Source organism: Leptosomus discolor, chromosome 2 (genome assembly GCF_034619465.1).
Source record: "Leptosomus discolor isolate bLepDis1 chromosome 2, bLepDis1.hap2, whole genome shotgun sequence".
Classification (NCBI taxonomy): domain Eukaryota; kingdom Metazoa; phylum Chordata; class Aves; order Leptosomiformes; family Leptosomidae; genus Leptosomus; species Leptosomus discolor.
In genome coordinates this window covers 44,719,668-44,734,787 of record NC_141392.1, presented here as the reverse complement: position 1 = coordinate 44,734,787, position 15,120 = coordinate 44,719,668, and the positions used below count along the sequence as shown (strand labels likewise).

General features: G+C 39.4%; 1 protein-coding gene across 1 annotated transcript in view; it reads right to left on the bottom strand.

The window, feature by feature from the left end:
* The window catches only part of PCNX2 (pecanex 2), a 156,482-nt gene that overhangs the window by 44,299 nt on the left and 97,063 nt on the right, over nt 1-15,120 (bottom strand). Inside the window, exon 23 of the mRNA XM_086460994.1 lies at nt 10,681-10,808. Within this exon, the coding sequence (XP_086317120.1) occupies nt 10,681-10,808 (128 nt within the window). The remainder of the gene's footprint in view (nt 1-10,680; nt 10,809-15,120) is intronic.

Below are 15,120 nucleotides of genomic sequence, written 5' to 3'. Positions count from 1 at the left end.
TCCATGACATCCAACAGGCAAATCTAACAGAGAGAAACTTTACTATGCTGCAGCCCTATGATTATTCATGGGAGTCTGGAAAAAAAAAATCCTCAGTATTTCCGTGTGAAAGTCTTATAGTGCTGGCATTACAAGCAGAAGGCTTAGCATTAAAAACACAGTCATAGTAGCAGGCTGTGACAGCGAGGCAGGAGGAGAACGAGGAGATGGCAGAATAAGCAGACATCCATGAATATTTGAAGGTCACCAGAGGCAAAAATGATGGTACTAATTGGAAGTGTGAGGATGCCCAAGTAGTTTTAAATCAATTTCATCTAAAACACAGAATGATTTCAGTGCGATTATAACAGCAAAGGCTGACAGTCCCTTCGTGTGTAACCATGCCCAGGTTTTTGGGCAGCTGCATGGAAGATATGCTTTAGATTTAACTCACGTTAATAGAGAAAGACCTCTTAAAAATGAAAGCAACTTCTCCTTCCTGACCACTTGCTCTTTTTTTTTTTTATTTTTCATGCTTTCTTCCTCCCCTGCTTCCCTGACTGCTCCACTGTTTCATCTAACAATAACAAAAAGTGGCTTTGATTGCACACTAGGAAACTGGGGGAGGGCTAAGGTATAAAAAGCTCCAGTTGTTAAAGACAGCGCTGTTGAAGGACCCTTTTAAAACATATGAAGATCTTATCAGTAATACTTCCTGTTCTTATGGTTTCTTTACTTCCTTAAAAAGGTTTTTATAATTCATTCTGAGAGTTTCTTGGGTTTGGGTTTTATTTTGGGGTTTTGTTTTTGGTTTGGGGGTTTTGTTTGTTTCATTTTTTGTTTTGTTTTGTGTGGGTTTTTTTAAGTAGGAGTAAAAATCAGAATTGCCATCATTTGCTGAGATACTACTGAGCACGTTTATCTGGCATATTCTGATGCCCTTCCTGAAAATGAGGTCTCTGTGCTCCTGCAGCAATAGGGATACAAATGAGAGATGTGAATTTGAGATCAAAAGCGGAATGCCCAAACATGGATTAAACAGCCCACATAAGCACGCTGACGTTCAAAGGTTTAGCTGGGGGATTCACCTCTTACTTGGAAGCCAGGTCACTTAAGCACCTGTGTACTTTAAAACAGTCACTAATGTTTTACCAAAATGTCATCAATAGGCCCGCTTTTGTCTTATTGTGCTACATTGCTACTTAATTTCTTTTCACTTGTCTGAGCATGCTTTTTCTTTTAAAAGGCATTTAGTCACTATCTTCTGATATTTAACACTAAGCAATACAAGAAGCTTTGTAAGTGGAAGAATTATGCCATCTGCATAGAGGTGTTTGTGCTCACTCTTGGGTCAGCGAAAAAGGGCTGGGACCCTGACATTCCTGTGAATGGACAGGACCCTGGATCACAGCTAGACCTCACTGTCTGCAATTCAGAGAGGTACTTTTAATTTTAAAGCAAATGTGTCAATTACACACAAACACATAATCTGAAATAGTGCAGGTGAGTGTTATTTTTCTGGTTTTCCCTTCTTGAGCCAACACAGACATTATAGGAAAGGTACTATGCTGTGCCCAGCTCTGGGTAAAGAGCTCTGCAGGACTAGTTCACTTGGGCTCTGCACCAGCTGATGGGCCCACGAGTGAAGTGGCAAAAGCCTGAGAAACTGTAAGGACCCGGAGAGTACAAAGGAGGTGATGAGAAAAGTCCTGATGAAGTTTTCATCAAAAAAAGACAGCAAGATCAGATAGCAAACAAAATTACCAACATGTTGGGAGCTCCTTCAGCAAACAAGGCCAAGATGTTTACCTCCTTTACTCCACACAGAGTGCTGCACACCGTTTAAACATCATAAAAGGAGGAAAGAACAGCAAGGCATTTCAGAATTCATCCCTAATATTCTTTTGCTGACAACAAAGTGTCTTTATGCTTTTCCAGTGTGCAATATTAAAATAACATAAATTTTAGATATTTTGTCACTTTTAGACTTCAGGTGACCGCTTAAAAATAGGAGATAGAGATGGCAAGAAAGTATGAGGAAATACAAGAATAAGGCCAAGACTGGTGAATGATGCCTTACAAAGAAAGCCTACATCAGAAATACTAGTTTAGTTCACTACAGGGGTTTCCATATACATATTTCTCACCAAAAGATGAAGGGAGGCCAAACAGAAGCTAACCAAGCCATTCCAGTGCCATAAACCTGCAAGTGCAGCATCAGTGCTGCTACACTGAAGAACAGAAACATCTTACTGATGCTGTGCAGTTGTACAAAATCTAATCTCAAACAGGGGTAACTTTTAATATTTCTGATTTTTCCACTGCAAGGACTGTTGAGAGTGTTAATCATTTACAGCAGTTATTATGGTAGTCTCTACAGTACTCTTCAGATCGAAAAAAATCTCTGGTATTTTGAGAGCAAACACTGCTAGCCAAAAGATTAAAAAAAAAAAAATCCCTCTAGTATTCATCCCGTATTTACCTCGTCCCAGCTAGTACAAAGCTTCAGAGACAATTCTCAGTGGCAGCGGTGACATAATTCTGCATTTTGCATTACCTCAGAAAGAAGCGAGAGATATTTTACATTTTGCTCTTATAAGCCCTGAGGCAATTTGGGTCCAGTACATACCCTTGTATATCAAGAGACAGGACTTGAACAAGCTGTAGCAAGAATGATTCCCTGCTGCTATCTGTACACAACTTACAGATCACCTCAGTTAGAACGGTTACGCTTGCTGAACATCTCTGTGATCTCAGCTTTTCCCCTGTCTTCACATCTTGACAAAAGTTGCTTGAGTAAGCATCTGCTTGAATGGAAGGTTTGAGTTTAGTGCTCCCAACCTCAGCTTGCCCCTAAATGTTTGATTCAGTTAAGTCTGAAACAGAAGGCAATCTACATTATCCAAGTGAATGGGATGAATGCTTGCTGAGAACACTTATTCTTATGGAAATTCAGTCAATCCATTTCAACAGGTTTCCAATACTCAACATGACAGAAATTTCATGAGTTTACTTGATCTCATCAGATTTACATAATTTGAAGCCAAGCATTAGACGAACAGGTTATAAAATTTTAGTGCCACTGTATATCCACACAAGCCCTTAAAATATTACACGCTTCTTATTTCTGAGTCCATTCTCACCTTTCTCTTATGACCTGTTGCGGCCTTCCTTTCCAAATATCCTTAAAAGTCCTCTTCTATCATGCTCATGATTTCTTTTCCTCTATAGGTCTGAGTTCCTGCTTATCAGTGTCTGTTGCATTAATCTCTCAGATTTTTCACTGCATGCCTTTTCCTTTTTTTGCCTACCCTTTTCCTTTTCATTTATCCCACTTGTGGTTTTGATCTCTGCTTGTGTTCCTACCCAGCCTCAGCAGGCATTCCCTTTCTGATGCCTCCCTTCTGTCTTTATTCTGTCCTCTTAGAATGATTCAGTGAATTGGAGTTGCGAATGCATCTTTAACTCGGCAGGGAACTACAGAGCACTGAATCAGAATGCACTCCCAATTAATTATCACACATATGGCTCCTATTCAATTAGCCTCAATTTGTTTTATTGACTGCCAGGGGCAAAATTTGAGAAGAAGAGATGTTACCAGCTAAAGAGATACTGCCAAACAGTTAAAATACAACTTTGAATTTTGTATAGCCTCCCTTGAGTGTGAAACACTTGGCAACTCAGAAAACACTTATTTTAATACCAGATCTGTTTGATTAAAGGTGCTCGTTTTTACTTGCTCACCCTTCCCCAGACAGCCCTCACATTCTCCCAGTTCAGCATGACTCCACACACGGAGTCAAGCACGAGGTTAAGGGCTGGGTTGGAGAGGAGATGCGCATACCTCCATGCTACAGCAAGTGGCCAGCGGGGCACACACGAACACAGCGTCACTTACTCTGGGGGCGATCACAGTTCAAGACGCTGAGGGGAATGTAATTTCTAGTAGGGCTCCTTTTATAGCTGAAGCAACACCTCCCACACCTGAATGCTGTGGTTTTGTCCTCCTCAAAGCCCTACATGCATGCTGAAAGGGATTAAAGACTCCCAAACCAGGCAAGCGTTGCAGGTACAAGTCCATGAGCGGTACTGGTGGTGTGCAATGTGAAGACATATAGCAGATAGGCACTACAGCAAGGAGGAGACAGGGAAGGATCTTGAGAAGACAGTCAGATGAGTGAGTCTACTGAATAACATGTAACTTCAGAGAGTTGATGAAGAACTAAGGCCAAAGCATGGACAAAGATGTTGCCTATTCTTCAAACATTTTGATTTTCTCTATTCTCTCCCCCAATGCCAGAACTATGACCACACATGCACTTGGAGAACAGGGCACAACTTCCCAAAGACCCCTTTATACTCATTGTTTCAAGAGGAGTGCTTTTTTACCCAAAATATAATTTTTATTTGAAAATCTGACAGTTATAAGAGAAAAATAATGAAGGAGAAATAGCAGCAACTTGCTAACGTTTCAGCTTCTGCATCACTGCCAGCCAGGGAGCGCCACTACAGTCAGCAGGAACACTATACCCAAGGGTACCCAAACCAGGCGCTAAGCATCCCTCAGTACCAGTCTAGGTTGGATGCTCAAGGAACTAAAACCCTTTGAAGTCTCCAGAAAGACTCTCACCAGATTCCACGTGCTTTGTGAACAGGACCAGACAGCCTTTCTGATTTGAAGACAACACACCAAAAATTCAAACTAAAAACCGTTCATTCATTCATCCTATTTGTTTTGACTTCTAAGTCCCAGGTACTAATAAGCACCCATTTCGGTTTTATCTACATGCTGACAATTATACTACTTTACTGAGTTCTAAATTAACTTAACAAAAGCTTGGAGAAGCCCTGAGGCCAGCTCAGTGAAGACCTCTCTTAAAAGACACAGTCTTCAAAGGGGCTAGCATTCATAAAACTGAGTAATAACTGATAACAAAGGAATTAGAACCTCAGTGCACTCTAGAGTAAAGCTGTGCAACTGGAATACAGTGGTCAGTCAGAATTCTTGCTGGTCAGTTTGTAAAAAAACAGTATAAAACCAGAAGCAGCCAGAGAGAAACACAAAAATTAGCAGGGAAAAAGTTCCAAAGAAACTAAAAAAATTGCTATGAACAGTAAAACGCAGGGCTGAAATATGGCTTTCATGCCAGGTGGCTGGAAGAATTCAGAACCCTAAGTAAGGAGAACAGGCAGTGAGAGTTGTCAGAACATAACATTTCTGAAGTGATACTTGAGGAAATAAGGCACCCACTAACTCCTGTCGATTAGGGGGAAAAAAGGTTCTTCTATGCTTAGAGTATGTTGTAACTGTTGACTTCAGAGGTTAATGTACCTTTCTTTAAAGTACTCATTATTAATCAATGTCCAAGGCATTACTGAACTATAAACATCTGCTGCAGTTGCTCCTCCGTAAACATCACCACTATGGAGGTCTAAGAACATGTGAAAAATCAAACAAAATAGCAAGAAAAGACTAAAAAAAAGAAATCCAGCCCTAAAAAGGAGAACTTGAAAGGTCTGAACATGCGGGTCCCAAACAAGGCCCAGAGACAGTTACGGGTGAATAATGTTTGTGTTTGGAGCAGGGGTTTTAGCAGCTGTAACAGATGAGCAGGCTTACAGGGAAACGGGATGCACTAGGGTTTGTTAAAAATAAGCATTTTGAAGCGGAAGGCCTGTTATTTTATGCAAAAAAGGGAGGGAGCAGACAGGTACTTTTCACAACTCCTTTTCCCACACAGCTGCATAACGTCAGGTCAGCCCAAATTACGTCTACTGTGGGAAAACTCTTCCCATTCCACCTGCAAGCTGTCCATGATGGGCAGGTTAAGGGAGCTGGTAGGAAAAAAAGAAAATGCCAGCTGCACTAGATCTGAGGCAGGGCAGGTTTTCCTCACCCTCTGTTCCCAGCTGTATTAACCTTACAGGTGGCTATTTTCCAGATCACAATGACTGGAACAATACCACAGTGACACACTTTTTAAAAAGATGGAGAAAAGAAAGGCTTGCTCACATATTCTCAAAGCCAGAGAGGTGTCCAGTAATGCCATTCTGAGATAACTGGCAATTCAATCACAGCCTCTTTAGAGACACCTAAGTAATTCAGCTACACCACATTGTGATTCACTCAAGACCCCTCAAAGCAAATGCAAGCTGTGCCTTACCCAAAATTAGGCACTGATCCAGGTGACCAAGAAAGAATAGAAACAGGAAGGAGCAGGAGAGACAAGCAGCTTGTAGGCAGTGAAATCTCCAGATTCCTGGTGGCAGTTTGCTGTTTGCGAGGACAAGTCACAGCTGCAGCAGAGAACAGGCTGCTTGATGTGATCCAGCAGTTAGACCCACTGGGGAATGAAAGTAAACTTCCTACTCTGTTCTGTCCACTGCCATATCCAAGATACAAAGCAAGATAAGAGGAAGGGAGGAGGGGGACAGAGTCAGGCTGCAGCGTGACAAAGTATTTAAGAAAAAATAACAAAGCAGAGGAATGGAACAACATCATTTGAACAAACACTTTATGCTTTAAAGTGCCTATACATTAAACAAGATTTACAGCTATTTCCTTTTCTCTCTCTGACGTCTACAGCCTAATCATCCCAACAGCTGTGAAAATAAAGGACTCTTCAATTGTGAAGCAGGACCCAGGCTAATGGGAGGACAAAGCCAGTGTGGCATCAAACTTTTCTTTTTATTAAAAAAAAAAAAATTCTCATAGTTGGACTCTCACGAGGCAACCAGCCCATGAGCAAGAGACCAGCTTTCTATTTTACACCCCTCTCTTTTCAACAACAATGGCAGCAAAAGCTGTAAAAAAAAGTGGTTGCATGAGTTGTACTTTCTTACTCACCTTACTGCCTTTTTTTTTTCTTAAAGTCACCCTTCCCTTTACTCCCTGAAAGATCCCTGACCTCAGAGGTGTATTGGTGTACTAGGCTCTGCACGCACCAAGTATCAAAGTGCACACTGTAAACAAACAGCATCTGCTGATTGCAGGGAAGAACACCCATGCTCTGCACATACACCGCAAGAGCACAAACAGGCACAGTATGATTCCTGAATTTTGAAGAGCTTGCTAGGAATTTCACAGTTTGCTTACTGTCAAAATGATTTTTTTTTTTTAACCCGCTTGAGTTCCTCCATCTCCTTGAAAAAACAAACAAGCCATCTCTAATTCTCTAAGACTTTCAGCTCCAGCTCACATCATCTAGAGTGGCAGATGTGCAGTCAGAAGCCTGAAGAATTAAACTCCTCTCTAGCCAGCAGAAAAAGTGGGACTAAAAGAAACACTGGAAATGTAGGACGTGTATATGTGTACTCAGAAAATAACAGGTAGAGTCTACTAAAACAATACTTTAAGGAACAGATGGAGCAGTTGCTCACCACTTGGGTTACGGGCCTAACAGCCCAATTTTTTTAATAAACGTAGCACTCTAGTTGCTAATGTCCAAAGCTTCAACTTTGGATTCACTTTACAGAAAATGAACTGGATAGTTTTTCCTCATCTAATTTCACACGTTGGCCCAAATGAGATGCAAAAATAAGTCTTCTCTTAAGTGAAAAAAAAAAAAAAAAAAGTTTGCTTGACAGCAGCCAAGTGTGCATATACTGATGAACAGAAATGACACTCTAAGCAAGCAACCTAATTTATGACTTGGAAGAAAAACAAAACCATGATATTTTGATATCTAGACTGCCTGTCAAAATTTTTCAGTTAGTCCAATTAAGAGGTTAAATTATAAAAAAATCGAACCATGGAATTGACTACCTCTAAATCCATATAAACACAAATGAGTTTTTGTGTAGCTACTATAAATGTGATAATTTAATGCAGTCATCAGTATACAGCAAGGAAGTGTTTGAAAATTAGCATGCCAAGCAGGCAAAACAAAAAAGCTATATAAAGAACATTAAAGGTAGCTTTCCCCTGGGCAAAAGTTCCTGTCAACAGGCAATGAATACAGAAATCACAAAAAAACCTGCCAGAGCTTCTGCTTCGTATGAGCGTATCTCAGACTACACTGTAGGGAACCTGTGACTTTCCACAAATACCCTGAGCTGAACTTGGCAAAACTAACTCAAATGCACTCCAGTAATTGTCACTGCACTCCAGCAAGGAAATGTATACACCAACTTCCCCATCTGTTTGTTCTATCTTCCTTCACAGCACTGAAAACTCAGTGCACATCTGGCCGTAGGGCACTGCAGCCCAAAGGCAAGTGAGTGCAGGAGCCAGAACAATTTTCCACTCCAGCTCAAGGCCCTGATCCTATTTAACTCCACAGCTCTGAAAGAAAGCAACTATGCCATCTCTTTGAAGTTTTAGATTTTGAAGGGTCAAGATTTAAAGCAGTAAGGCAAGGCCCATCTTGCTTCACTCAATTATTTTAAGCATTTTCTAGAAAATTTCCCTATTCTTAATTTAAAATTACTTCCTTGCTTTTTTCTGTTTTTTCATTGGGTCGTTTTAATGAACCAGCGTTTTTCAGTCCAACACTCACTCACTTTGGTCAGTTCTTCATGTGAGCAATGAAATACCAAAATGGAAGTGAGGCAAAGGAGAATCAGAAGTGCTAGAGACAAAATGAATACAGATTTAGGAGGAGTCATTATATGTGCATATTGTGGGATGCCACAGGTTCAGGCAAACATTTATTTCACTTTGATGACTATCCGAATCTTCTACAAGGCTGTTTCCTGCTTCTGAAAGGTATTTAAGGAGCAAGGTTGTGGGTTTCGTGTTTTAACTGAGAAGATCATAAAAGATACACTAGAATTCCTATCAAACCACAAAGCATGATTTTTTCACGAAAGGTCTAATTTAAGCATTCATGTTGAAGACAAAGTTGTAGTTACTGTTTATTTCGAAAACAGAAGTAGTGGTGGTTTAAAGTATTAAAAGGGTTAGGTATTTTTGCACTTGGGGTTTTTACAGTTTATGGGTAAAATAATTAGCTTTGCTAATTATTAGCACCAACTTCTTCACTTGCCTTGGTGGGTGACACAGATGGTCAGTACTGATGAAAACAAGTCACACACCCCCCCTTATTTAAGTATCAAGCATCAACTATCTTTTGAAATTTCCTTCTATTATCTTCTGTTCATCTCATCCCAAAAGCCTTCGACAAACCAAAAGCAAATGAAAATGGTCCCCTCTATTTCCATCTACAATAACCTGCAAATTCTACGCTAATCTAACTATTATGGAAGTGATGTGCATACAACCAACTTTGATTCTCTAACTGATATTTAGAAAAGAAGCCACATGCCTTTGAAACGCTCTAGTTGATGTAAAATGTAGCAATGTTAAAATCTCCACTTCCTACTTAATATTGTTCAAAGATTCCATCAAATATGTAAAGCTGTCTGTGGGATTAGTGGTAACTTCCTGTCTTTCCATGACTGCCCTCAACTTTACTCCTATGAAATAGTGAACCTATTGACCTGAAAAACCAGATGTGTGAGAGATAATTTTGTTAATACCTGGCTCCACTGTACAAAACTCAGCTCCTCTCAAAAGGCTTCCACATATCTCATTGTATTCAGAAACAAATACAAAGCCTCTTTTTGTACGACTTAGCTTTCAGTAATTTCTTTCTAGATAAGTACATATTCACTCATCGACACAAGTCAAAAATCAAACAAAATAAAACTCTTCAAACTAGTGAGACTTTTTCTGCTAAAAGATGGAAAAATCAATCACTCTAACTTCTACTTTTGAATCCTCTTGAGGTGCTCAGATACATCAGCGGCACGGATAGAAGAAGTGTGGTAAGTGCACAGCACTCCTCTCTGATCCAGCCAAGTCCTGATTTGGCCAATACCACTTTCACTTTATGCCTCAAACTGCTGTTCTGCAGCTTCAGTAAGTTACTCCGAGCCTGGTTACATGCCAGTAGGGGGTGAAGTGCTCACACACCGCCCACAGCACAGGACCCACAGGACCCCTCTTAGTCATGGAATCCAGCCCCTAATGTTGCAGACTGCTTATTCATCCCTTGTGAAAACTATCTCCATCTGGAAAGGGAAATGTTTCCCTGTCTCCAGTTCTCTGGTGGGGAGCCCATTAGATCCCAGTTACCAAGAACTTTCAAATCCTACTGGGTAGAAGGAGCAGAAGCTCTTTATTCAACCTTTTCTATATTGTATGTTTGCATCCTTGTCAAACTGAATGAATGGCAGCTAAAATCTGACAAAATCAACCAATTCTTCACTCAAACTCCAAGATCGGACGTAGCAAGTAAGGACAATGCACACTCACCATCACTTCACTATAGAGTTACCTGCCACATCACAAATGGTAACATTTAATCAGGCTAGTATGAAATACATTAATGCAGCCTGAATTCTAGTGCCAAAGGCTTCACGAATTTAGTTGCTAACACTAGCTAGCAAGACAAAAAAAGGCTGACAACTGGGAGTTGTACTGATTTTTTTTCACAGCTTTGTTACTGTATGTCTGTACAACAAACGCAACATGACACCTCATCTGTAACATCTTGATAATTGTTTAAATACGTTTTCAGAAATAACCAAATAACCATGAAATAGTAAAACACCAGAATCAAGATTCAAAGATTAACCTCTCGTGCCCTACAACAATTTAAGAATTATCTTCAGAAAGAAAAATACCTTCAAAAATTAAACTAATGAGAGCAAACGCTTTAAAAATAACAAGTGTAGAAAATTTTTGAATAGTCTTACTTGTAGTTTTTCTCCCAGAACTTGATCGGTCTTGCGTATGATGCGATAAAGATGACGCTACCAAGAAACGGACTCAGTGGTGTAGAAAAGATCGAAGTGGCCAGAGTTTGAAAAAAAAGCATGGCAGAGTCTGAAATTGCAAGTTAAGGTAACACAAACAATTTCATTATACTTTTAAACCATTGTTGGGGCAGCTCTTTGAACTATTTATTTTTGCTTTTTTTGTTGTTAATTATTTTACCAAAGAGGTGGTAAGGAAAGGAAAGGAAGGCAGGCAGTGCCAAATTGCCAATTACCAGCATGTAATCGGTGGCTCTTCAATGCTACACAGTTGTGATGGAGGCGACATGTCTGAAGGGAGTGCGTTATTAGCAGGGTGACCCTGTCTAATCTTTGCCTGAGGACAGATCCCAAGCGTGGGCAGAGCAGTAAGTGCCCTTTTCAAACTACCTAGTGACCCTTCCATGACACAAAGTGCCATTCCAGAGTCTGACAGAGTTTAAAACACACCACCCTCCCAACTCCCAGAATACCACTTTCTTGGAAATTCTTTGTTGTCTGCACTGAAGTCTTGCTCCCACTGTGTCCAGTATCCCATTCTGTGAGTTTCTGCTTATTTTGGAATGACCTAGTACGTGGAGGAACAACTATGCCTCTACAATCCAGCCTGCTGGCTTAAAATCATGTTTTCATGTTAATTCTTACTGACAATTTAATATTCCATGTTAACTGAAAGGTAAAAGATATTCAGCATTTCACACTTTTTCAAACACATATGAAATGAGAAGGTGAGGACAGGTGAATAGTATATATCACACATAAACATCATAATGAATGCCTGAATCCACAGCTTACTTTAATTGTAAAGTCGTATTTCAGTTTGCTGGAAAGCAAGTTAGGAGACGGATAAGGGTACTGAAAACGATGCAAGTTAAAAGGACCATGATTTTTTTTAAAAAAAAGGCAAATTAAATGTTAGGCTTTAATTCTTCATTAATTCATACCACATCCATGAAATCTCAGGTAAAAGATTTCCAAGTTGGCATAGGAGACCAGTTTTGCTTCCTCTCTTGGGAGGAAGGTGCTATGCAAAAAAGCCATGAAGTAAGGAGCCACTATCAAAGTACAGTGACCATATGCATCTCAAACTAAAAGGAAGGTCAAATCCCAATAACTCAATAACCACAGTCTTTTAGCTTACCCTCTTACAGTAATATCCTGCATGTGTGTCCCACAGTCTCTGAGACTTTAAAAAAAACACGTTTTAGCACACGTAGCATTATTCGTGTACAATATTTTCATGAAAAGGCTAGCTAGCCATGCTTTCAAAGACATGTGTGAAATCACAAGCAAATATTTGCCAAAAGATATCTCTCAGATCCCTCAAACTTATTAAGAGAGAGTGGTCTGGGACAGTGTCTTTGTGCATTAGAGATCGAAAAATTACCTGCCCTCAGATCTCAAGTTCAAAAAGCAACAGCGAGCACAAAGCAGGAAGCAAGAGCATCAAAAAAGTGAAACTGTCACATTACACTGCAGTCATGACCAGCACTGGCTGTGAAAGATGAACAAGTATTCACATCTGTCAGATAAGGGAAGGAGGCATTAGAGCTAAAGAGACAAAAAGAGAATGAGGAGGACAGATAAGGACAGCAAATCAAGTTTTCCAAAGAGAGTTCTAATGTCATGACTGATTTGAAAATTGCCACCATCATGAGTAAAGACATTTAGGACTCCACTGTGAACTGTTTGTGTCTAAGACATAATCAGTGGCAAAAGACATAATGCTCTACTAAATGTACATTGGAAGACATTTCCCATTTGACTTGTGAAGTGATGTTAACTAACTGTTCCATATACGTAAGCATGTCATGAGAGCAAGTAGCAACACCTGACTCCCTCAGATGTACTTGATGTGTACAGCGGGCAATTACTTGTCATCAGGGCTTTTTTTATTTGATGGTATCCAATTTGCTTCCATTAGGTTATTCTTTCTTTTATTTTTTTATACCAATGCTTTAATTATGTCTAAGTAATAAATACAAAAGTATCACCAAAAACTCACATGTGTGCTTTCTTACTCTATATCCCAAGCCTGTGTACCATCTTTGTTAGGCTACACTGTGTAGAAGCAGAACTTGTTTCTTTGTGAATAATGGATTTTCTTTTTAAGGTGGTCAAAATCAAATCTTGAGAAAGAATAACTAAAACTTCTTCAACATGAAATAAAACATTGTACTTGAGGATTAATTCTTGTAATTTAAAAATCTGTTTAAATGCTAATCAGATTCAAAACAAATAACTGAAAGACTGACATTTTCAAAATCTTCCATCCCCTTTTTTTAATACAGAACTATGCAGTAAGGCCAGCCCAAATCCTGTGTTTCTCAAAACCCACATTTTTAATTGCAATCACTACAGGCCAAAAATGTTTGGTCACTTCCAGGCAAATGATCCCCTAGAGGATGGGAGAACTGAGTGTCACAGGGCTTCCTTTTCTGATGTTAGAGCTATAACTCTGAATCAGCCAATGCAGAAACTCTCATAAACAAGATAATCTAAACTACAAAATCCTTTCTTTCCAAATTCCAGTGTTCATTTATTAGGTAAAATCCTCCTTTGACTACAAACTACATTGACTTTCTCAGTACACTGATAACCATAAACTCATAACCTCATCTTACCCATTTGAACACTGGGAAGTGAAGTCAAGCGAACTCTCCTCAAACCAGAATCTCATTCCCGTTCCTGGTTTTTCGGGATTAAGAGGGACTGTGAGCGGTCATCTAGTCCACCTAGTAGCCACAAGGCAGGATCAGTTAAACGTATATGACTCCTGATGGACCTAAGTCTAAATTCCTAAAGATCTCTAATGGTGAAGGCCCTACAATCTACACCAGACAAAGGTCCACGTGTTGCCCTTCGTGCCCTGCACGCCATAATCAAATGCATTAAAGCATGCAGAGCTACTCCCATCACTGAGCTCTATGGCAAAAGCACACCGAGGCACTTCGAAATTTAAAAATTTATGTCCCATTTGCAGATGTGATTTAGGCAATTAAGAGGCACAAATAATTAACTCTGCGAAGAAATGGCAGGTTTAGTGCCTCTACAAACTGCCACATGCATTCATCACTACTGTTTGCAGGCTTATGGCAAGAACAAATAAAAATACAGTGCAAAAACGCAGAGTTATTGTTGTTGTGGGAACAGTAACTTGAGCATTTTTCCAGTATCTTAACTGCAACATTGCCTTAAAAGACAGATTTGCATTTAGAAAGCATTCTATATAGACAGCTAGTCTAGAAAACTTTAGCAATGGCCGAATAAACAAACTAAACCCTGCTTAGTTAACTACTTCACATTTTGCAAAGCTTAATTTGTACTTTTATCAAGAGTAAAGTTATCACTGCACAAAGTATTTGTGACCAAAGGGAAACTTGTTGAAATATAATCTTAGTTCTTACATGTTTGATAAATAAACTTGTAAACACTTCTCCTGCAATTCATGCCTGCAACTGAGATGAAAATAATTTTTTGTTCTGAAACTCTGGAATAATTTTCTACAAATCACTCAAAATTCTCAGACAGAGCACTGTTTTTATAATGCTTTCCTGTCATAAATATACAATCTAAAGCTTCCGCTCTGGGAGTCACTCTTTCTGCACTTCCCTCTGCCCAAGACTCTCATTTATTCTTCTTATCTAGGAACACAAGCATTGTTATTCAATGCTGCATATGATTCAATGTATCACAGCAAAGAGCAGAGGGAAGAAACCACTCAAGGAGGGGAAAAAAAACCCTGTGGGATGAAAGGCACTTAAGTGCATACATCTAATAAACAGGACAAAGTAAACTCTTCAGTACATCTGAACTTAAACCACTTTGTCAACTCTTCTTCCATAACTCTGGTTGGGAGGGAAGGAAGAAATGAAAAGTTAGTCTCTGAAAATGTTTCAAATGTCAATAAAGTTAAATTTGTTCAGTTAAAGTGTTCTATTTCTTTTTTAAAAAAAAAATCTTTTCCCTGTACTAATTCAAGTTTCTAACTGAATTAGCCTTTAAGCTGAAAAACTTTTGTTCCAAAAACCCAATATATATTTTTTTTAACCCTACAGACATTTGGGGGTCATTGAACTCAGTGTTTTGCTCTCCATATCCACAAAACCAATGTTCACAGCCCTAGAACACGCACTGAAACAGACCGTTTCCAAAGGACTACTTTGGTGTTCAAGAACATACATTGTCACTCGTAAAACAGAGTGGAAATGTTAAAAAGGAGAATGTTTCTCAGCACCACAATGAGAATTAACATTAAAATCCAGCTGCTTCTGAAATAGAAACAAAAAATCAAGACAGCTGCAATAGAAATCGTTCTCACTGAAATGAATTTCTATCTGAGATACCAACTAGAAGCAGCTACTATTTTAGAGCTCAGTC